Source organism: Sus scrofa, chromosome 17 (assembly GCF_000003025.6).
Source record: "Sus scrofa isolate TJ Tabasco breed Duroc chromosome 17, Sscrofa11.1, whole genome shotgun sequence".
NCBI lineage: Eukaryota > Metazoa > Chordata > Mammalia > Artiodactyla > Suidae > Sus > Sus scrofa.
The window spans coordinates 40,123,467-40,148,711 of NC_010459.5; the positions used below are offsets into that span (position 1 = coordinate 40,123,467).

The 25,245-nt window shown below is 40.3% G+C and overlaps 1 protein-coding gene across 4 annotated transcripts in view; it reads right to left on the bottom strand.

Annotated features, from left to right (window-relative positions):
- SAMHD1 (deoxynucleoside triphosphate triphosphohydrolase SAMHD1-like) overlaps window positions 1-25,245 on the bottom strand; it is a 54,588-nt gene that overhangs the window by 6,119 nt on the left and 23,224 nt on the right. For 3 of the 4 annotated variants that reach the window (XR_002339825.1, NM_001292105.1, XM_021077221.1), the window contains 9 exon segments: window positions 23,417-23,572; window positions 21,800-21,900; window positions 21,543-21,651; window positions 20,635-20,726; window positions 18,352-18,467; window positions 11,469-11,608; window positions 10,591-10,686; window positions 1,488-1,592; window positions 647-784 (listed from right to left, as the gene is read on the bottom strand). Coding sequence is in view for 2 of the 4 variants with exons in the window: in NM_001292105.1 (NP_001279034.1) it covers window positions 647-784; window positions 1,488-1,592; window positions 10,591-10,686; window positions 11,469-11,608; window positions 18,352-18,467; window positions 20,635-20,726; window positions 21,543-21,651; window positions 21,800-21,900; window positions 23,417-23,572 (1,053 nt within the window). In the remaining 2 variants the exon portion in view is untranslated. 4 annotated transcript variants of the gene reach the window in all.

Consider the following 25,245-nt stretch of genomic DNA (forward strand, 5'->3'; position numbering starts at 1 on the left):
AAGCAACTATGGGTTTGTGAGAGAAAGTACTAGACTAGGAAGTGGACTGCCATTTCCCACCTGCCTGTCAAGTGTATCCATTCAGCCAACAAATATCTATTGGTCATGTTCTCTGTGCCAGGCACCCAAGAGGTGCAGGTCAATAAGGCACAAGTTCAACAACATTCTCTATGGGATTGGTAAGTGGAGAATTTAAATAGGTTACAAGTTTGGGAACATTGAGTTTCAAACAAGTTAGAAAACTTATTGTCAGTCATATGTGGCCTTAAATAAGCTAACTACTCAGCTTTGGTAACTTTCTCTGTAAGTTGAGGACATGATGTCTCACTTCTCGGGGTCGCTGAAAGGATTTGGTTAGACAACTGGTGAGGACACTGTCAAGTACTAGTCACATGTTCATCATCCTTAGACATCCTTAGATTATTAGGACAATGCTGATAAACAGCACCCACTCACAATTGCTGCAGAAGAAATCGCTGGTTGACATGGATCCAGATATTTTAAGAGGAAAACTGAACGTGGAAAACTTTTCTTCCAAACCAAAACCAAATGACCATTATTTACATGAGAGCTTTTAAGAAGGAAGTAAGCATCTCTTTAGAAAAATAAAAATTTATATTACCTATGTGAACAAGAACTCACCCACCTGTGGCTTGGTGAAATCATTGTCTAAGCACCACTGAACAAAATGCTGTCGTGCAGCAAACAGACTCTTTTCATCCGTCTTCTTACAGTAAACTCGAATTAGCTGTTCAGCAAATCTCTCTGGCAAAAGCTGTGAAACCTTTTTAAAGATGGAAATATTTCACTGTCACCTTGAATTCACACACTAAAGAGAGAGATCAGCTGTTCCTAAGCTCCAAGCTCAGTGCTGTAATTAAAAGTACCACGTTGTTTTGCTATTTTATCCCAATGATAATCCAGAGAGAAGAATTCAAGATAGCTGTCATACTGCAAAATGTCCTGCAATTTTTAAATCCATTAATAAATGAACATGAAGGTTTGTGTGATATAATTACATGATGGCTACAGACTCTCACACAGAAGATATGCAAATAAGCATATTTAACTTAGATGACTTCAAACATATGACACTCCCTTCCCACTAGATTTACAACCTAGCCTCTAAAGCAAAAATCAGAGCTTTCATCTGTGTACAGCAAACAGGAAAAATTAGCTGTTAAAACGGTCTAGTCCACACAAAATCAGGTATACTTTAGTTTTAAAAATGTTTCTTTTTTGGGGGGAGGTACGCACACAGCATGTGTAAGTTCCTGAGCCTGAGATCGAACCCTTGCCACAGCAGTGACCAGAGCCACAGCAGTGAAAACATCAGATTCTTAACCCAGTGACCCACCAGGGAACTCTGTCTTCTTCTTTTTTTTTTTTAACCATACACATTGACTTTAGGACTTAACCCGCATGCAAATTTACTATAAAGACTTGCCAAGTGCCACTACAGTATATTTGTTTTATCTAATAGTTACCTGATTTTTAGTAATTATGATTGCCTTGTTGGGGTCACTCTTACAATAGAAGCGAACATTATCAATAGGATTCTTGTCTTCCATCCCGTAATCCATGTTGATAACCTTAATACAAGCAATAAATAAGTGATCACTTATATAATAGCAATGAAAATTGAATTCAGGGTTGTGGGGGCATCACAGGAAATGAAGCAGAGCTCTCCAGAGGTTGAGAAGAGCCCAGGTAAGGTAGTTCACAGCAGAATAAAAGCAGCTCTGGTACATGATCCATAGGACCTTGGCCTTTGAACCTGGGTGGAGTGGGGGAGGTAGCTATGCTTTCAACATAAGTAGGGTATAAATGCAACACCCACTATGTGATAGACAGGGGTCAGGCACTGTTGTGGAGAGATACAAGGACATCTGATAAAATCCCAGCCCCTTCAGACCACGTGGCCTAGACTGAGGTTGAAGGAATAATTATAAAAGTAATTATCTAACCACATTTGTTTTAAGAGTTACCAAGGAAAAACAAGCGGTGCGGAGAAATTTTGTAACTAGGGAATCTAGTAGTCTGGGGCTCCTGGGGAATGACTGGGAATGTTTTCCTGGGAAAGTGACTTCATTAATTAAGTGGGCAGGAATTAACCAGGCCTAGGGAGGAAAGAAAATAATTCCAGGCAGAAGAAAGAGCCCTCAGGCAGGGGGAATGAAACTGTCCGCTGGCTTTAGAAACACTTAAGTCACTGGTGATTCTGGTGAGAGTAGTTTTAATACAGGTAGACCTTGCAGATGTCACAGGTTTCATTACAGACCGTAGCATAAAGCAAATCATATGAACTCTTTGGTTTCCCAGTGCATAAAAGTTATGTTTACACAATCCTGTAGTTGATTAAGTATGCAAGAGCATTATGTCTTAAAAAAACAGGAGTTCCCATTGTGTCTCAGCAGTTATGAACCCGGCTAAGATCCATGAGGGTGAGGGTTCAATCCCTGGCCCTGCTCAATGAGTCAAGGATCTGGCATTGCTGTGAGCTGCAGTGTAGGTCACAGACGTGGCTCAGATCTGGCATTGCTGTGGCTGTGGTAAAGGCTGGCAGTTGCAATTCCACTTGGACCCCTAGCCTGGGAACTTCCATATGTCACACTTTCGGCCCTTGGGAAAAAAAAAAAAAAGTATGTACTTTTGTGTGTGTGTGTGTGTCTGACTCTGGCATGTGCAAGTTCCCAGGCCAGAGATCAAACCCATGCCACAGCAGCCATCCAAGCTGCTGCAGTGACCACACCAGATCTTTAGATGTGCCACAAGAGAACTCCAACAATGTACATACTTTAATTTAAAAATACTTCCTTGGAGTTCCCACTGTGGCTCAAAGGAAACAAACCCGACTAGTATCCATGAGGATGTGGGTTTGATCCCTGGCCTTGCTCAGTGGGTTAAGGATCTGGCGTTGCCGTGAGGTGTGGTGCAGGCTGGTAGCTGCAGCTCTGATTCAATCCCTAGTCTGGCAACTTCCATATGCCACAGGTGTGACCCTAAAAAGCAAAACAAAACAAACCCCCCCCCAAAAAACAAAAACAAACAAAAAAAACTTTCTTGCTAAAAAATGCTAACCATCATTCTGAGCTTTCAGTAAGTCATCATCTTTGTGCAATAGTAACACCAAAGATCACTGATCACCATAACAAACACAACAGTAAAGAAAAAGTTTTGAGAATATTTTGAGAATTACCAAAATGGGACCCAGGGACACAAAATGAGCAAATGCTTTTGGAAAAATGGTGCTGATAGACTTGCTTGAGGCAGACTGCTGCAAACCTTCAATTTGTAAAAAACACAATACATGTCAAGTACAGTAAAGTGATTCACAACAAAATGAGGTATATCTATAGTGATGGTGACCCAAAAATATTCAGAAGTAAAATAAATAAAAGAGAGAAGATAACTCTTAGAAGTTTGGCTGTTGGAGCTCCCATCATGGCTCAGTGGTTGGCGAATCTGACTAGGAACCATGAGGTTGTGGGTTCGATCCCTGGCCTTGCTCAGTGGGTTAAGGATCCGGCATTGCCGTGAGCTGTAGTGTAGGCTGCAGACGCGGCTCAGATCCCGAGTTGCTGTGGCTCTGGCGTGGGCCAGCGACTACAGCTCTGATTAGACCCCTAGCCTGGGAACCTCCATATGCTGCAGGAGCAGCCCAAGAAATGGCAAAAAGACAAAAAAAAAAAAAAAGTTTGGCTGTTAAGAGAGGCAAGAGGGAAGAATATGGAATGGAACACAGTACCCAGAAAAGGTAAGGGGCCACAAGTTTTCGATGACTTTGACCCTGCAGAAGGGGAGACGGGTGAAGAAGAGTGTGGTTCATTATTTTATTAAGATGAAAGTCTGTTTAAATGCAGATGGGGAAGTCAAAGAGAGAGAGGGGAGAGAATAAATACCATAAGGTTCTGCAGATGTGCTGAGACAAATGGCTCTCTGGCTGCACTGTCCAATGCGGTAGCCACTGGGTCACATGAGGCTTGGCCTTTTGCAGGGCAAGTCATTAACATTACATACAAGAATAAAATGAAGTTCCCGTCGTGGCACAGTGGTTAATGAATCTGACTAGGAACCATGAAGTTGCAGATTGAATCCCTGGCCCTGCTCGTTGGGTTAAGGATCAGGTGTTGCCGTGAGCTGTGGTGTTGGTCGCAGATGTTGCTGTGGCCCTGCCGTAGGCTGGCGGCTGTAGCTCCGATTGGACCCCTAGCCTGGGAACCTCCATATGCCGTGGGTGCAGCCCTAGAAAATACAAAAAAAGAAGAAAAAAAAAAAAGAATAAAACGAGGGAGTTCCCGTCATGATTCAGCGCTAACAAACCTGAACAGTATCCACGAGGATGCCGATTTGATCCCTGGCCTCATTCAGTGGGTTAAGGATCTGGCATTGTTGTGAGCTGTGATGTAGTAGATCACAGACGTGGCTCCGATCCCGTGTTGCTGTGGCTGTGGCGTAGGCCGGCAGCAGCAGCTCCGATTTGACTCCTAGGCTGGGAACCTCCATATGCCTCGGGTGTGGCTTTAAAAAGGCAAAATAAATAAATGAATGAATAAATAAATAAACAAAATTAGTTTTTAAGTCACAGCAGCCACATTTCAGGTGCTCAACAGCCATTTGTGGCTTGTTGCTACCAAAGTGGACAGCACAGAGACATAACATTTTCATCATCACAGAATGTTCTATTGGAACCGTAGCCTAGAAGACAAGTAGAAGGGTTACCCTTAGCCTTTGACAGGAAGAGAGACATTTCTCCATTGTGCCAGAGGGAAGGCTGAACATAGCTGTAGATGGAGCAGGCTTGCTTGTTTGGAGGTATAGGTTGAGAGAGTTCCTACCTAATGATCTATATTTTTATCTCAGAAATAAGAGCCAAAGTGGAATTAATCACTGAGAGTGAACACAAATGGGATTGGGGTGCAGGTCTGGAGATTTGGGAGGAGTAAAGATGGTTGAAACAGTCACAATGGAGACTGGAAGAATTGCACTAAGCTTGCCAGATAGTCCAGAGGGTCCAGCTAGGATAGATGACCATGAATCGTCACTCAGCCTTTTTAAAGGGGGGTGAAAAGAAAGGCAAGTGAGGTGAGGGTAACTGCAGAAAATGACTGAATTAATGGAAACAGGATCTAAAAGTTGGACTGAGAGAGAGATAAAGATAAGCAGAAAGAAAGTTAGGAGACAATAAACTAGAGGTACAGATGTGCTAGGAACAAGAAAATAAGGAAGAAAGGGGTTTATGGACAGAGATGGGATTATTAAATTAGTGATTTTTTTTTTGGGGGGGGTCCATGGTAGGGTTCCTAGGCCAGGGATCAAACCTGCAACATAGCAGTGACCCAAGCCACAGCAGTGACAACACGGGATACTTAACCACTAGGCCATCTGGGAACTCTTTAATGATTTTCATTTAAAAATTTTATTTATTTATTCATTTTTACAGCTGCACTCACAGCAAATGGAAGTTCCCGGGCCAGGGATTGAACCCATGTCTCCACAGTAACCCAACCCAAGTTGGATTCTTAACCCACTCCACCACAGCAGAAACTCCTTTAAATTAGTGATTTTTAGAGGGAGGGTATTTTCAAATATCAGTAAGGTTCAGAATGTAATTTGCTGAGCATGTTGGCTGAGGTGGATAAGGTCACTGAAGATGAGGATAAAGAGATGAGAGTTGGCGCCATATGGACTGGTAAGTCACTACAGATGATGGTAGGAACCGGAGCAAAGAGGAAGGCTCTAAACCATGTCAAAATCTCCAACCAAGATGACAGTAGCTGGCTTAAGGATGTGAGTCTCAGAGGATCGGGTCTTGTAGTGGTATAGGAAACAGGAAGGTCTCCTGACCCTGAGGAACATGCTTTTCCTGAAAGAGCTGCAGGGGAATCAGGTTCTCAGGGAACAGCCAGGCTGCAACAAAGGCAGAGATGGTCAGCAAAGGGGCTGACAATACAGGGGAGTTAGTTAATTACAGAGTAGAAGTACCAAAGGGCTCCATGGATGGGTTCATTACAAGAGGAAAGACTGGAAATGAAATAAGGGGAAGAAATAGAGTAATGTGGTGATGACAGTCCAGAAAAGAACAGATGATAAGAGGAGCTTATTCTATGGGTGATGGTGGAAGAAAACCACTATGAGCTTTGGTGGCTATGCTGCCAGTGGTCTGTGAAAAGTGGACATGTGAGGTCCAGCTGTGATTCAGAAGTAAGACCAGGGGTCCTAGCACAAGGCCAGCCCTCCCACTCTGCATGGTCCACTAGCTTCAGAGATACATCTCTTTACCTGTGAGGGAGAACTGCTCAGGCCTCCCCACAATCCCAGAGATCATGCCCACACAGGGCTCTCTTCTGGATGTTGTTTCACATGGGAAGGACCCAATGTAGCCCTGATATTTTTACCCATCATGGTAAGGCATGGACACTAATCAAGTTTTCATAAGTGCCACTAGCTCTTTGGTATTTATTTCCTTGGCTTTAGAATAGGAATAAAAGGTAATCCTTATTTTCTCTATAATGCATAACTGTAAGATTTGGTAAGTTATTTTTCCAGAAGGGCGGTGTTACAATAGCTGGAGATTCTATTCTATTCTTTTTTTAAAAAAAAAATCTTGGAGTTCCCGTCATGGCGCAGTGGTTAACGAATCCGACTAAGAACCATGAGGTTGCAGGTTCGGTCCCTGCCCTTGCTCAGTGGGTTAACGATCCGGCGTTGCCGTGAGCTGTGGTGTATAGGTTGCAGACGCGGCTCGGATCCCGAGTTGCTGTGGCTCTGGCGTAGGCTGGTGGCTACAGCTCCAATTCGACCCCTAGCCTGGGAACCTCCATATGCCGCGGGAGTGGCCCAAGAAATAGCAACAACAACAACAAAAAAAAGAAAGACAAAAAAAAAAAAAAATCTTTTTTGGCCATCCCATGGCATATGGAATTCCTGGGCTAGGGCTGAGCAATGCGGGCTCCTTTAACTCACTGTGCAGGCCTGGGGATGGAACCTGTGTCCTGGCTCTACAGAGACACCGCTGATCCTGCTGTGCCGCGTAGGAACTCCTGGAGATACCTTTTTTTTTTTTTTTTTTTTTTTGTCTTTTTTGCCGCTCCCGTGGCATATGGAGGTTCCCAGGCTAGGGGTCGAATCGGATCGGTAGCTGCTGGCCTATGCCAGAGCCATAGCAATGCAGGATCCAAACAGCATCTGCGACCTACACCACAGCTCATGGCAACGCCAGATCCTTAACCTCCTGAGCAAGGCCAAGGATCCAACCTGCAACCTCACGGTTAACCACTGAGCCACGAGGGGAACTTCTTGGAGATCCCATTCTTTTTTTTTTTTTTTTTTGTCTTTTTGCTATCTCTTGGGCCGCTCCCGCGGCATATGGAGGTTCCCAGGCTAGGGGTCTAATCGGAGCTGTAGCCACTGGCCTACACCAGAGCCACAGCAACGCGGGATCTGAGCCGCGTCTGCAACCTACACCACAGCTCACGGCAACGCCGGATCGTTAACCCACTGAGCAAGGGCAGGGACCGAACCCGCAACCTCATGGTTCCTAGTCGGATTTGTTAACCACTGCACCACGACGGGAACTCCGAGATCCCATTCTTAATCAAGGACTCAGAAGTAAAAAAGTAGCTACAGGCTAACAACTATGAATCTTTAATTACAAATAGTAAATTATGTTTTACAGCTCATTAAGTAACCATGAAAGTTGCTACATACTGTCCTAAAGGACCCATGTATGGTAAAATATACCACACTGTCAAGCTAAAACTAGATACTAATATATGGTAAGATATTTAATTAGCAATTTTCCTGCTTTTTCAGAGTATAGATGGGTTTTACCCATCTTAAAACAAAAAGGATTTCTTTTCGGATTATGAAACTCTTGCACCATACTCACTGTAAAAAAAAAAAAAAATCACCTGCAATTCCACGACTCAGGTAGAAACAGTGTTAACATCTTAATATATCTAGAATTTTTGTCAATGTGTTCACTGAATACATGTATATACATTTATTTAATTTTTTTTTCTTTTTGTCTTTTTAGGGCTGCACCCTCGGCATATGGAGGTTCCCAAGCTAGGAGTCCAATCAGAGCTATAGCCACCAGCCTACACCAGAGCCACAGCAACACGGGATCCGAGCTGCATGTGTGACCAACACCACAGCTCATGGCAACACCAGATCCTTCACCCTCTGAGTGAGGCTAGGGATTGAATCTGCATCCTCATGGATGCTAGTTGGGTTTGTTAACCACTGAGCCACAATGGGAACTCCAATTTTTAAAAGTTTTTAAATTTTTTTGTATTTTTGACCCCACATGCAGCATATAGAAGTTCCCAGGCCAGTGACTGAATCCAAGCCACATCTGCAACCTACACCACAGCTGCAGCAACTCCAGATCCTTAACCCACTCTGCTGGGCCAGGGATAGAACCTGTGCCTCCACAGAGACATGCTGGATTATTAACTCACCTTGCCACAGTAGGAACTATACATGTACATACATTTAAAAAAATAAAAATAAAATAATTCCATATGTATTTTCCCACTTATTATAAACATATTTCCATGTTAAAAACAACTTTTAATGTTTGCATTATTCCACTGAATTTCCTATTAAGAGACATACGTTTTTCCCTATTTCACACTATAATAATGCCACAATAAATATATTTGTGTTTTTTGGGGGGCAAAACTGATTATCTCCTTAGGACAAGTTCCCAGAATGAAATAGTTGAGTCAGGAGTTCCCGTGTGGCACAGTGGTTAACGAATCTGACTAGGAACCATGAGGTTGCAGGTTCAATCCCTGGCCTTGCTCAGTGGGTTAAGGATCCGGTGTCGCTGTGAGCTGTGGTCTAGGTCACAGATGTGGCTCGGATGCTACACTGCTGTGGCTCTGACGTAGGCCAACGGCTACAGCTCTGATTAGACTCCTAGCCTGGGAACCTCCACATGCCGCAGGAGTAGCCCTAGAAAAGGCAAAAAAAAAAAAAAAAAAAAAAAGAAATATTTGAGTCAGTTAATATTGGCCTGAGTTTGGTCTCTGATATCAAATTACACTCCCATATCCACATACCTTTATTACCATAAAATCTTACACAATTTTTTAATCTTATATGTCTGATAATCAAAATACTCACTGTTGCTTCAATTTGCCTACAGTTTAAAAAGAAAGCTAAACTCCTTTTCATATCTACTGGGCATGTGTATATCATCTTCTATGCCTGGCAGTCACCCGAAGCACCTCTGGTCCTCCATCCACTGGGAGATTCACTTTGGCAGACAAATCAGACGGGAAGTGAGGGGTTGACTAGAAGTAATGCACTGCACTGAGGGCAAGGGCAGACACGTGACAGAGAAAAAATTCTGGAGAGTGAAGCCTTTCAGAGTCTCAGGTAGTCAGGATGAAAGATCCCTTCATTCTGGTGGAAACTTATCTAGTGTAACAGAAAACAGCAGCCAAGCTCTGCAGCTCTGAGGCACTTCAACACGCAGCCAAGCAAATACAGAGAGGGGCCCAGGGCAGTTCACTCACCATGTCCCTCGGTGAGGAATAGTTATGGAGAGATCACCGTTCACTCGGAGATGTGTCAACAAGAAAATAACAAGTTAGAGGCTTATAGGAAAAAATACATAGGGAACAATGTCCTGAGATTTCAGCGGAGTAAAACTCTGAAAAGAACTTCTTAGAGGAAACAGAAGACTATGTGAGAAAGCCATTTGGCATTCTCATTAGGATACAAGAAGATAGTACAGCCTCTATGAAAATAGGAGTCAGAAAGTCTTAACTTTTTTCTTTCTTTTTTTTTAACAGCCACACCTGCAGCATATGCAGGTTTCAGAGTCAGGAGTCAAATTGGAGTTACTGTTGAGGCCACAACCACAGCAACACTGGATCCTTAACCCACTGAGTCAGGCCAGGGATCAAAGCCACATCCTCAGAAACAACATCCTCTTAACCCACTGAGCTACAACAAGAACTCTTTAACATTTTTCTTGTGTGAGTGTGTGTGTGTGTATATGTGTGTAAGTAGGCAATTAAAAAATAATTGGCATGTACTACTTTTTTGATAAGGAAACATTCAGAAATCAATATATATAGTGTTCTACAAATCATATGACCACAATCACATAAAAAATATTGACAATATGTCAAAGAAAATTTAAAAACTGCTTGGAGTTCCCGTCGTGGCTCAGTGGTTAACGAACCTGGCTAGTATCCATGAGGCTATGCTTATGAACCCTGGCCTTGCTCAGTGGCTTAGGAATACAGTGTTGCCATGAGCTGTGGTGTAGATCGCAGATTCGGCTCAGGTCCTGAGTTGCTGTGGCTGTGGCGTAGACCAGTAGCTACAGCTCCAATTCACCCCTTGTCTGGGAACCTCCATATGCCATGGATGTGGCTCTAAAAAGACAAAATAAAATAAAATAAAAACGGCTTAATGTTAGTTCTTTCTGTGAGATCACAGGTGATTCTCTTCCATCTTTCTGTATTTTCCAAATTTTCTATAATGAATACGTTCTACTGCTATATTGGTGGAGGTGTGCTTTATCTTAAATTCTTTGTTTAGGACGTTACTGGGCTAACTACTTACATCCACTATGAAATCTTCAGCCTTCAGTTCAGCTTCTAGCTGTATGTTACTGGGCTTAGCACTGGCGACCCCTTTTGGAAGACTTTCGTAGTTTTCCTAGAAAAGACAAGGTTCCTCGTGTTAGAACCCCAGGGCTTCATCCTACAGTGTTTGTGCCACAAAGAGCTTCCCTCCCTGAAAAGAGAACTTTACCAAGAAAGGTGGGTTGAGATTTCCCTGACAAATATGTAATATATATAGCTTCTGCCTATGCCATCTTTTAATCAAGTCACAATAGTGTGATTTTCATAACAGAATTTTCACATTGAAAACAATGTGGCATTAACCTACTAAGTAAAACAAGAAGTAGAGTATTACCCAAGGAAGATTCATGAGGCAGGGTGTGGTTATCGGTACAGCTTGTGTTACAAGCTTTCTGGCAAAGAGAAAACCCTTCAGCAAATAGGAGAGATAATTGATAACTGAACTAAAGAAGGCAGGCGAGCACCACCTGAGAGAACCTGACAAACTGTGGAAGAAGGAAGTAGTTAAAAGCAGGTCCTTAGGGTCTCATACACATACCTCATTATGAGGCCCATTTCCTTTACAAATTCATTTTCTTGCCTCTGGACCTAGACAAAATTTGAGGCCTCCTCTCACTTCCAGGAGGAGAGAGTAAAAGTTTGAAGTGAGACTTGGCTTTGAATTCTGGCTAACTGTGCTTCCGTAGGCAAGTTATTTAATCCCTCCCAAGCCTCAGCTTTTTCATTTACAGGACAGGCCTCAGAAGATTGATGTAAAGATTAAATAAGAATGAGTGTAAAGGGCTTAGAATAAAGCCATAAGATTGTGATGGGCTAATGGTTTTCTCTGAGGGGACAGAGAACCTTTCAACTTACCCTTTTAATCTTATCTTGTCTGCCTGGTTGGGTCTCACCCACAAACTTGTAGAGATTACGGCATTCGATTTTTTTTAAAATCGCTCGTGCAGCATCCAGTTTGGGGTCAGTAGAGTATAAAATCTCCAGAAAAATATTATCTGCCAATTTGATGAAATTTCTGTTACATTAAAATCAAAAAACAAGGAGTTCCCATTGTGGCTCAGCAGTAACGAACCCTATTAGGATCCATGAGGACGCAGGTTCAATCCCTGGCCTCACTCAGTGGGTTAAGAATCCAGTGTTGCCGTGAGCTGTGGTGTAGGTTGCAGACACAGCTCAAACCCCTTGTTGCTGTGGCTGTGACTGTTGGCTGCAGTTCCAATTCGACCCCCAGCCAGGGAACTTTGAAATGCCGCAGGTGAGGCCCTAAAAAGCAAAAAAAAAAAAAAAAAAAGAAAGAAAGAAAAAACAAGATTTAAAAAGACTCATACATTTACACATTTCTGTACTTCTGAAATGATTTTATTTTATTTTTTATTTTTTATTTTTTTGTCTTTTTGCCTTTTCTTGGGCCGCTCTCGCGGCATATGGAGGTTCCCAGGCTAGGGGTTGAATCGGAGCTGTAGCCACTGACCTACGCCAGAGCCACAGCAACGCGGGATCCGAGCCGCGTCTGCGACCTACACCACAGCTCACGGCAACGCCGGATCCTTAACCCACTGAGCAAGGGCAGGGACTGAACCCGCAACCTCATGGTTCCTAGTCAGATTCGTTAACCACTGCGCCACCACGGGAGCTCCTGAAATGATTTTAAGCATAAGTTTACAAATGTAGGTACCCTATGGTTATAAAATGTGGGGAAAAAATTTTAAAGCCTGAAGTGAAAAAACCTTTGTAAATTTGTTCTAGTCAATGTCTTGGATTGGCTTCAAGGTAATCTAGTAAGTGGGAAAGGGAAGAGGTGAAACAACACTGCCCTGGAGTTGATGTCTTGAGGCAGGGTTTGGGGTATAAAGGGATGTATTAATTTACTGCTATGTTACATTTTGTCCTTTTTTTGGGGAGGGTCTTTTTTTGGGGGGGGGCTTTTTAGACCCCCACTTGTGGCATACGGAGGTTCCCAGGCTAGGGGTCCAATCAGAGCTGTAGCTGCTGGCCTACACCAGAGCCACAGCAACTCGGAATCTGAGCCACGTCTGTGACCTGCACCACAGCTCATGGCAACGTCAGATCCTTAACCCACCGAGCAAGGCCAGGGATGGAACCTACATCCTCATGGATGCTAGTCGGGTTTGCTAATGTCTGAGTCATGACAGGAACTCCCGTTTTGTTCTTTAAAGAGAAGGAATTACAAAATTATGTCTGAGATCTGCTTAGAAAGGAGGCCCAGGGTCCACTGCAGTGAAGGGATGAAGCAAAACTGCCATGTGTTGATAACTGTTGCAGCTAAGTGATGAGGCTAAGTGATGTAAACTTTCTTAATAAAAAAAAGTTTTGGGGAGTTCTCCAGTGGGCTAGTGGTTAGGACTTGGTGCTTCATTGCTGTGGCCTGGGTTCAATCCCTGGGCTGGGAACTGAGATCCACATCAAACCACTGTACACTGTGGCCAATAAATGAATAAATAAATAATATACTTATCGTGGTTGGCTTTCTCAAAATCAAACTATATGCATAAAATAAATAATTAAATACAACATACATATACACATACACACATATATATATACATATATATTTAAAGTTTTAAAAAGTTTTCATCCCATGATGATAGAAGATGGTTTATTTTCCTTCTTCCTTTTTCTTCCAACATTTTACTTTGGAAATTTCAAAACAAAATACCCTTCACTGAAATTTATCAACTGTTAACATTTTTCTGCATTGGCATACACTCTCTGTGTGCACCCACCAATTTTTGAGGAAACATTTGGAAGTTACAGACATTAAGGCCCTTTACTTCTAAATACTTCAGCATGTACCTCCCAAGAACAAGAACATTCCCCAACATAACCACAATCATGCCAAGGAATTTAACACAGATAATAAAAATATCTAACATATAATCTATATTTGAATTTGCTTAATTGTTCCAATAATGCATTTTATGAACTTTTGTTGCTGGATAGAGAAACCAATTAAGTATTATGGATGACATTAGCTATGTTTTTTAGTCTCCTTCCACTGAGAACTAGAATAATTCCTCTGACTTCTTATCTTTCATGATGTTGACATTTCAGAAAAGTTCAATCATTTTATAAAACACACCACACTTTGAACTGGTCTGTTTCTTGACCATCAGATACAGGTTAAACACTGCTGTCAAGAACGCTATACAAGTGATGTGGTTGGCTCAGCGCATCACATCAGGAATCACACAATGGACTTTGTTACCATTATGGGTTATGTTAAGTTCCAACAGTTGGTTACAGCAATAATTCCAGGTTTCTCTGTTATAAATGTATCCTTCCTGGAGTTCCCATTGTGGCGCGGAAGAAATGAATCTGACTAGGAACCATGAGGTTGTGGGTTCGATCCCTAGCCTTGCTCAGTGGGTTAAGGATCTGGTGTTGCCATGAGCTATGGTGTAGGTCACAGACCCAGCTGGGATCTGATGTTGCTGTGGCTATGGTGTAGGCCGGCAGTTATAGCTCCGACTGGACCCCTAGAGCCTGAGAACCTCCATATGCCATGGCTGCGGCCCTAAAAAGCAAAAAAAAAAAAAAAAAAAGTGGCCTTCCCTTTGTAATTAACAATCTGCAGAGTGATATTTTGAGAGAGTCTGATTATCCCATTACATTTTCAATCAGTGGGTCAGCATTCATCTGTAATCCTTGACTAAATCAATGGCTGCATTTTGCAAAATGAGTTTTATTAAAATGCCTTTTCTTGGCAAAATGAAATATTATTAGCAGCCTATGTTGTTCATCTCACCTACATGTATATGTATGTTTTTCCCTATTCAATCCCTGAGAAACATTCCTCACCTGCTCAGTGATGCTGTCTACAAACCACCTCTCTATCTTCAGTTTTCTTTATGTCTTTATATATTATACCCACAGTTTGAAAAACAAAACAATTTTACTTTAATATAACAAGACCACACTTTTCTAATCCATGCTTTTATCTATCCTAGTCCCAGATGGATTAATGACATTCTTGCCCCCATGACAGAATCTCATTTCTTGAAGGCCCAACTAATCCCTGAAGTTCACCTGAAAAACCACCTAACTATGAAACCTTTCCCCATCCATCCAAACCAGAGATGTAACTCCTCCTTCCTTTGAACCCCACAGAACTCAACTGATAACTCTTCTAATGCCTTTCATTTTATTCTACCAGGTACAGGTTTGGGGATGAACTTAGATTTTCATTTCTGTTGGTAAAATGGGTAGAAGAAGGATTACTGGATCACAGGATACATATATGTTTAAAAGAAAATGCTGGGGAGTTCCCGTTGTGGCGCAGTGGTTAACGAATCCGACTAGGAACCATGAGGTTGCGGGTTCAGTCCCTGCCCTTGCTCAGTGGGTTAACGATCTGGCGTTGCCGTGAGCTGTGGTGTAGGTTGCAGACGTGGCTTGGATCCCGCGTTGCTGTGGCTCTGGCGTAGGCCAGTGGCTACAGCTCCGATTCGACCCCTAGCCTGGGAACCTCCATATGCCGCGGGAGCGGCCCAAGAAATAGCAACAACAACAACAAAAAGACAAAAGACAAAAAAAAAAAAAAAAGAAAATGCTCAACTTTTTCCAAATGGCTGTACCACCTGCATTCTACCAGCCATGTTCTATATCTTCCATATACATGTTTTCAGAAGAGTTATGTACAAAAGTAAAGGTAACTGCTTGTCTTTTAAATTTAATGACAAAAATATCACTCAAATAGTATAAACAACATTCAACTTGGGAGTCAGAAGACTTGGTTTGAGTTTAACTTTACCATTTATTAGGATAGGTTGCTTTCCCTCATTTGGCCTCACTTTCCTCATTTGCAGAGTTTGAAGCAGATGAACTCTAAGGTCCTTTTGAATTTAACCTCTAAGATTCCAATTTAATTAAGGGATTTTGGGGTCGAATCCTACAGGGGAAGGGAGGGAAGGAGTAAGGCCCACCTACTGCTTAGAAACATTGAGGGATAACAACCAACATAAGAAAATGGTTACCTAGACAGTGGTCATAACATTTGCAAAGCTTAAGATCGCTACATCCAGATAAGCTGAAACATCCATCAGAAATAGGAATTTAAGAAGCAGAGAGAACAGATAAGCTCTGGCATATTCATATGATGGACTACTATTTAACAAGAAAAAGGAATGAACCACTGATACATACGATCTGGACAAATCTCAAATACATAATGCTGAGTGAAAGAAGGCTTACCCAGAAGAGTACATACTGTTTGATTCCATGGATATAAATGTCTAGGACAAGTAAACAGTGGTTGCTTCTAGGGGTGAGTGAAGTAGGGACTGGAATTGTCTGGGAAGAGACATGAGGGAACTTTCTAAGGAAAAGATAATGTTCTTTTGTGTGTGTGTGTTTTTAGGGCTGCACCTATGGTATATGGAGGTTCCCAGGGTAAGGGTCTATCAGAGCTAAAGCTGCTGGCCTATACCACAGCCACAGCCACGCCAGATCCAAGCAGCACCTGGGACCTACATCACAGGTCATGGCAACGCCAGATCCTTAACACACTGAGCGAGGCCAGGGATTGAACCTGAAACCTCATGATTCCTAATTGGATTTGTTTCTGTTGCTCCACGCCACGATGAGAACTCCTATGAACAATTATTGAACTTTAGTTAATCTGCATGCTGAAAGTGTTAGGGTAAGTATACCAATGTCTTCAATGTACTTTAAAATCCATCAAAATTTAGATAGATTAATAGAAGGATAGAGGTGTGGTTAAAAACATGATAAAGCAAGTCCAGTAAATGATAGAATTTAGGTGATGAGTATACAGGTTAACTGTAAACTTCTTCCAATCTTGCTGAATGTTCTCAACACTCCCTCAAAATGTGGAAAAACTTTCTAAAAATTTTAAAATAAGTGGAGATTTCAAAAATAAAGATAAAGTGAGCTGCTTCTTGGAAAAGCAGCAAAAGTAAGGAAGGCTCACATGGTCTTATTCCTTCAAGGGGATGTAGTTAAGGACTGTTCAGAATAATATGCAAGGAAGGTAAAATGATCCTGGTTTCAAATGATGAAAGCTGGAAAGGCCCTATGCCTATTCTCCCATACTCTGGCAGATGAAGCATAAAAAGGTGACCTAATTTCTCATCTAGGATTTTTGACATTGTTACAACATCCAAGGGATCAGTCCATGGGTCAATGGACTCATCCACTGAACAGGATTAAAGCCAGTTTGGGTGTTCCAGAATCTGCATGATAAACAAGAGCCACGTACAGTCATGTGTAGTTAAAACCTCATTAAAATGTAGGGTATTTCGGAGTTCTCATGGTGGCTCAGAGGTAACGAGTCTGACTCGTACCCATGAGGATCAGGGTTCAATTCCCGGCCTTGCTCGGTGGGTTAAGGAGCTGGCATTGCCGTGAGCTGGCCTGGGAACTTCCTTATGCCGAGGGTGTGGGCCTAAAAAGACAAAAAAAAAAAAAAAAAAAAAAAAAAGGAAAAAATGTAGGATATTTTACGGTTTGTCAGTGAACTCAAAAGATATAAAATCCAGAATTGACTTATATTCATAAAAAGATAATTTAAATGTCATATGCTACAGGATAAATTGTTAAGACTGGTTTCTGAGGAAGACTGAAGATGATTTTTTACAATACAGCATCACTTGCTTCATTATGAGCAAAAGCTAAAAATAAACATTACCAGATTTACTCAAATTGTTTTATAATCTCCCCGATGGGAGACAATTGAATTGATGTTATTAAAACAAAACATAGAAACAATTTAGACATAGATTTTCCCCTATAACTTTGTTATCAATCTAACCTAGATTGATTAGCAAGCAAGAAGCAAACTGACACATTATAAACACTGATGTACAGTGTTCTCAGTTTACATAGGTATTTGACACTGGGAATCAGGATTTCATTTCTAATCTTTCATTTAGTTATGACTGGAAAATGACTAAAAAGTTACAAGTGTAATGGGGACCTTTTCTATATTAATTGCCTACTGGTATACTTTAAAGAACAATGTAGATAAAATCTAGCAGTGATAGAGCAGCAGACTGATGTAGAGATATTGGTTGTGCCTGAGGCCACTCAGCTTCAGTTGTTTTTGCTTGTTTCTGAACCTCCACCCTTTCCGCTAATTCTGTCACTTTGTTTTTAGTTAGACAGAGCCAGTTTCATGATTTGCAACTAAGAGCTCTGACTGGTATTAAACTTTTGGCCTACTTTTGCTTTACTGATCTCTATTTCTCAGTCTACACTTTGTCACATTAAAGAATCAGCTGCAACACCTCACCTCTTCCTTCCTACCCTAAGCTGCAGACTTTGTTTCTGCTGACTACCAAGAAATGTTTCTGGCATCCTGTGTTTTGTTAAAAATGTTAAAAGGGCAAGTCAGCCTTTTGGTATTAGTCTGGTATTAGTCCAGCTGTATTATAAGTTAAATAATAATTAATATTGAGTACTTATGTGCCAAGAGCTATTCTAGGGGCTATATGTCTCACTGAAGCATCACAATAAAACTATATGCTAGGTATCTTTACTCCCATTTTAGAGATGAGGAAGCCAAGGTTCAGAGAGGTTAAATAACTTTCTCAAGGTTACCTTGTTAGTACAAAGCAGAGTTAAAACTCAAATCCAATAGTATACAGTCACTTTAGAAGCTAAATACATTGGAATTATTTGGAAAATAATCAATCTGCAATCCACAGAAAAGCTCATATTTTATCTGAGATGGCCACCTATATTACCTTTGAGTTCTTACCTGTCAGCTTAGTGAAGGCCTCCATGTCATCAATTGCTGTAGAAATGCGATACTTTTTTCCTTCAGAACCTGTTATCTCTATGTAAGGGTCTGCTTTGAGGAAGGCATCTGTAATCCTAAAGATCATTTTAGAAACATTTATGTTTATGAGAAAATTTGAGTACTTGCCTTATGCCTTGTTCAAAGTTAAGGAAATCTTTCTACTTTAGGGAAATAAAATCTTGAAACACAATGTTCTAAAGACAACTGCTTTTCAGACTCACAGATATAGAGAGCAAACATGGTTACCAGTAGGGAGAGGGGTAACCTAGGGGGAGAGGATTAAAGAAGTACAAACTATTACATATAAAATAAGATACAGGAATATATTATACAACACAGGGAATATATCCAATATTTTATAATAACTACAAATGGGATATAACCTTTAAAAATTGTGTATCACTATATTATATACCTGCATCTTATATAATATTGTACATCAACAATACTTCAATTTAAAAAAAAAAGCAAAAGGAGTTCCCATTATGCTTAGTGGGTTAAGAACCAGACATAGTATCCATGAGGATATGGGTTGGATCCCTGGCTTTGTGCGGTGGGTTAAGGATCTGGTGTTGCTGCCAGCTGCAGCATAGGTTGCAGATGCAGCTTGGATCCTGAGTTGTTGTGGCTGCAGTGTAGGCCAACAGCTGCAGCTCCGATTTGATCCTTAACCCAGGAACTTCCATATGTTGCAGGTGTGGCCATAAAAAGGGGAGGAAAAAAAAGATAGCTGCCTCTCAATTATGAGAAATAAGTCCATGGTTGATTTGTGATTTAGCACATTTACTGTGTTTCAGGCATTATGAGAGAGGTTTGTTTGGATACATCATCTTACTAAACCTTTCCAACAATGATAGGTGTAATCAGCCTCTATTTTATAGATATAAATTAAGTAATTTTCACTTAACTAAGTTAAGAAGAAGCAGTACCAGAAGTACCAGGCTTTGTACCTAGATCTGATTCTCAGCATTAAAAATAAACAAAACAACAACTCCTCCTACCAAAGTAACGACCATACAAATAAGATTAAGAATTCTCACTTGCCTGCTTATGACAAACCATGGAGGAAAAAAAAAAAGATAAATTTTCTCAACATGAATGTAAAGATGAACAGGAAAAGCTTACAATAAATCAATTTAAAGCTAGAGACATGGAAGGAGTTCCTGTCATGGCACAGTGGTTAATGAATCCAACTAGGAACCATGAGGTTGAGGGTTCGATCCCTGGCCTTGCTCAGTGGGCTGGGGACCCAGTGCTGCCATGAGCTGTGGTGTAGGTCGAAGATACCACTCTGATCCCGAGTTGTTGTGGCTCTGGCAAAGGCCGACGGCTACAGCTCTGATTTGACCCCTAGCCTGGGAACCTCCATATGCCACGGGTGTGGCCCTAGAAAGAACAACAACAACAACAAAAAGCGAGAGACATGGAATTAACCTGACTCACACCCAATTTTTGGTAATTCCTCATGGGGTCTTTGGCTGTACTTTTCTGCTTTGGTTCTGACTAGATCAGGGAGAAGAGGTGAAATTCCTATAGGTTTTACAATTTGCTGGGAGTTCCTGTCATGGCACAGTGGAAATGAATCTGACTAGGAACCATGAGGTTGCAGGTTTAATCTCTGGCCCCAATAAGTGGGTTAAGGATCTGTCATTGCCATGAGCTGTGGTATAGGTCACAGACACGGCTCGGATCTGGCATTGCAGTGGCTGTGGTGTAGGCCGGCAGCTGTAGCTCCAGTTAGACCCCTAGCCTGGGAACCTCCATATGCCTCAGATGCGGCCCTGAAAAGCAAAGAAAAACCAAAAAACAAACAAAAAAAACCAATTTCCTAGTAATTTTGATAATTGACAGGGTAAGGAGAGACATTAATTTTAATCTTTAAAATTCATTTTTGTCATTCATTTCAGAATGTCAATTATCCACATCCCATCTCTCACCTCAATGACTAACATCTAGTACATAAGCGAGTACCCGTGCAGAGGTCTAAGCCACCCTGTGTGGCCTCCTCCTGCCTAGCCTAAGCCAGCTCTTCTGCTCTCATCTATCCCCTTTATCCACTCTCCTCCTCACCTCTAAATTCACTTTATGCTAGTTTTTATTTTATTTGTTTTAGGGAACCCTTTTAGATTTGTTCACTTAAAAATTCATTTGAATTTATCTAGAAATCTCAACTTGACCCAGTAATACTCTAGCAAAGTATTCTGGAAAATTTTCTAGGGAAATAACAATGGGATTTCTTACATTGTATCAATGATGTTGCCAACTTTGTGTTGATAAGCTCTGCGGTGCAAACAGTTGCGTGTGTGGAACATGTCATACAGGTTTCCAACCTCCTGCAGGAGAATATGAAAGAAATATTAATGTAGGATCAGATTATGTTGCCCTTGTTAGTAAACAAGTATATAAATCAAGGAATAGGAATGGTGGCATAAAAAGAAGCCTAGGGGGTTACTTCACTAAAAACCCTGAGCCTACTTAAAAACAGCAAGGTGGATTCATTAAACTATTGATTTGCAATTTTCATTCTTTGTAAACCAAAATCTAACCCTGTGTAACTTTGTAAACCAAAGTTTTAACCCTGTGATGTATTGTTTTAGGCATCTTAAATATATCTGAAAGATTTCCCAGTAACTCTAGAAATTAGGTATTATTCTTATAGTCTTCATTCTGAAAAGTAAGATTTTCTGTAATAGTATAATAATCTTTAGTTATATGACTATAATCTAAAGACTTTAGAATTTTAACTACTATGAAACATGTAATATAGTGATTAAGGATAAGAGTCAAGCCAAACTTCTTGGGTTGTCATCCAGCTCTGTCATTAACTGTATGTCTTCTCTGGCCTTCAACTGTTTATGTGTTAAATGGGATGATAGCATCTGTGTCCTAGGGTTGTGAGGATTGAGTTAATCCCTCTAAAGCACTTAAAACAGTGCTTAGCATATGACTCAATAAATGTCTATTGTAATTTTATTATTATTTAACAATGTAGTAGATGTGAAAAGAACCTTAAGATACTACAACTGCTAAGCATGAAGTAAAGAGACTGACAATTTACCAGGTACTGATTTTTCCAAATTACTGAATGGTTATTTCCAGATTTCAAACTAGGAACTCCACCTTCCTTGTTGTTCTCTAACACAGCTTACCTTTTCTCTAGTACAAATATGCTTCTTATTATCTACCTCACAGACACGGGCGAATTTAATAAAGCGCTTGTAATCAAAATTATTTTGGATTCCAAGATGATGGCAGTCCCTAGAAAGGTTCCAAAGCAGAGATGAAATTTTTCAACAAAGGAAACTATCTTAAGTATTTTGTTATTTTATTTGCTTTAATAAAAATTGTATATATTTACAGTATACAAGGAACTTTAAACAACTTTCCTGAAGTGTTCAGTGCATACCTGGCAAAGTAATCCCATTTGTCAACATCAATGCCATTTCTTTTATTTGCCACTATTTCATAAAGGAAACTTTTTTCTTTAGGACGCCCTTTATATGGCCACTGAAAGACAAAAAAAAAACCCACCGAAAGTTTTAGGGTAGGAGCCAAATCTATTTGTAAGCAAAGCAAAGCAGTTGTATTGATGTGAAAATTATAAACAGGAGTTCCCATTGTGGCTCAGTGGTTAACGAACCCAACTAGCACCCATGAAGACATGGGTACGCTCCCTGGCCTTGCTCAGCGGGTTAAGGATCTGGCGTTGCCGTCAACTGTGGTGTAGGTCAGACAAGGCTCAGATCCTGCATTGCTGTGGCTGTGGTATAGGCCAGCAGCTACAGCTCTGATTTAACCCCTGGCCTGGGAACCTCCATATGCTGCTGGTGTGGCCCTAAAAGACAAAAAGACAAAAAGATGAAAAAAAAAAAAAAAAGAAAATTATAAACAAATACTTGAATGGGAATGGGAGGTAAATGAGAATCTATACTCTTTCCTTCTTCTACTTAATTCCTAAGTTAGTAGAAAAAGGAAAAGAAATGCTTAGGTATATGATATCCAGCTAATACTAAACCTTCTTGTGCCATCAGAAGGATCTTAATTCTATTACATTTCCCAAAACCAAAAAGTTTTAAGAGTTTCTAAAAAACATAAGATGTAATTATGAACTAGTAAGAATCGTTCTTATATTCTAATGCTTGCACTCAGGCAGGAAAATAAGTACTATCTTTCAAAGTAGCTACATATCTAGTTTAGATGATGTATGCACCATTTAAAGAAACTTTGGAACTCCATTTTTTGAAATAAGATATTTGCTACAAAATTTACCTCTTTTTCTTACACCTTACAGGTAAATCTGTATATTTCAAGGAAAAAATCTTAAAAACTGCAAAGGGAGGTTTTTTTTTAAATTACAAAAAGAAGAAAAAGGGAACAAAACAAATTTCCCTCTGAACTAATTCAACTTTTTTCTAGATCTTCACATACCTAAATATTTCAAATGTTAATTTTCATGGATGAACAAGGCATACAATTTTACAATTTCCAAAGTTACTTTAGGCTTCTATATAAAATACTGCATATATATTCATCAAAAATATTTATATATTTTATTGATTGATTGATTTTTTAGGGCCACACCTGCAGCATATGGAGGTTTCCAGGCTAGGGGTCTAATCAGAGCTGTAGTTGCTGACCTATGCCAGAGCCACAGCAACACAGGATCCGAGCCGCGTCTGTGACCTACACCACAGCTCATGGCAATTGCTGGATCCTTAACTCACTGAGTGAGGCCAGGGATCAAACCTACAACCTCATGGTTCCTAGTCGGATTTGTTTCCGCTGTGCCACCATGGGAACTCCTATACATTTATTTTAATTGGAGGATAACTTTTAAAGAACTTAGTTAAGAGCTGGAAGAAATATATAAGCCCTTACTTTTTTGCATTAAAAGTAGAAATGTATCACATATTTTATCCTTTAGTCCCTCTAAATGTCCCCTCTTCAAATAGATCTGAAAGAATCAAGAAAAGCCTAGGTGAAAAGCATCAGTCATTTAAAACTAAGTTGTACATAAACTTACCGTGGCATTTTTGACGGGTGATTCAAGTGGTCCTGTAATTTGTTCTTTGATAAACCAAATATCTTCTTCGGGGATGAGCCCATAGTGTTCCATGACATCTATGAGTCCATTAGAATTAACCAGGTGCTCAAACATATTAACTGAGCCCTGTTCATGCTAGGAAAAGTCAGCACAATATAGTCTGTTATTGACTCGAGTCCATTAGGAACCCCTGATTATTTAAATTTCAGGTAATTCAGAGTTAAGTTTCTATTACATATTAGTTCTCTAGTTTTCAACTACAGTCTTATAGACATCTTAAAAAAATCTATCACATTTGTCTATATTTTACTAGTCTATAAACCTTTACAAACCATGCCCATCATTTCATAAATGTATTTAATGAGATATAATCATTTATATATATAAATGATTTATAACCATGTATAAGTATTGTACAGTTGAATATTACTTATTATTATTATTATTAGGTCATAAAAGTAGAATCCCATTTTAATGAATATCACTGTAGAATTTAGTTCTATTGTTTCATCAGCTTTGGAACTTGTCAAGTTAGAAGTTCTGTTAGCACTTCCACCTAGTGGTGAAAAGGGGTAACTGCAAACTTGCCAGTGAAAACAAAAGTGTTCCAGAGATCTGAAGTCAAGATCTGGGAGGGAATCTCAAATTATCCTCATTTTACTCACCTGTCTCTGCTCACTCATTTATAATCATTATAAAGATCAAATGGCCCTCTGGAAACATCTGCCCTATTACAGGTATTAGCGAAAACAAACTCAAGAAAGATGAAAACAAAAACCTGCATGGTTCTATAACTGTTTTTTTAATTGAATCGAGATCTATATTACATAGAGGAAAAATAGTAAGTTTATAGTGTAGAAATTTGGCAGCCATTGCATTAATTAAGTGATTGATGTTAATGTAACCAGTAACAGTCTAAACAGATCTCATGCACCTCTGATGGGACACGCCAAGAAGGTCACAACATGGCATTCTGCCAAAAACATATAGTCTGACACTACGGGGACTATAGTGAATTGAGGGACTTTTCACAAAATAACTTACCTGCATATTTCAAAAAATGACAAGGTCATGAAAGAGAAAAACTGAAGAACTGTTCCAGATCAAAAGAAACTAAAGAGAAATGGCAACTAAGTGCAATATGTACATGATTCAGGACCAAAAAAAAAAAAAAAGATTTTCTTTCCTCTTTTCTATATAGACAGTTGGTAAAATTTGAAAGAAAGTTTGACAATTAGATAAAAGCATGCTATCAATTTTGATCTCCTGATTTTGATAAATGTACTGAGAGTATATAAGAGAACGTTCTTGTTTTTAGGAAATACCCATTGAAACATTAGGAATAAAGGAGCATGACTACAACATACTTTCAAATGGTTCAGAAAAAAAAAATTCTATATACAGAAAAATGTAAGTTCCACAAAGATAGCACAGTCAATAACAACTAAAATTATAATCAACTTAGGCTTAAATATAAGAAAAGATGTGTAAGAGCTTTATGGAGAAAATTACATTTATAATAGAAGAGCCAAGGGCCAAAGAAACCTAATAAAAGAACAAGGTGTGAACAGCTCTGCTACCAACTATTAAAGACTTATTAGGAGTTCCCGTCGTGGCGCAGTGGTTGGCGAATCCGACTGGGAACCATGAGGTTGCGGGTTCGGTCCCTGCCCTTGCTCAGTGGGTTGGGGATCCGGCGTTGCCGTGGGCTGTGGTGTAGGTTGCAGACGCGGCTCGGATCCCGCGTTGCTGTGGCTCTGGCGTAGGCTGGTGGCTACAGCTCCGATTCAACCCCTAGCCTGGGAACC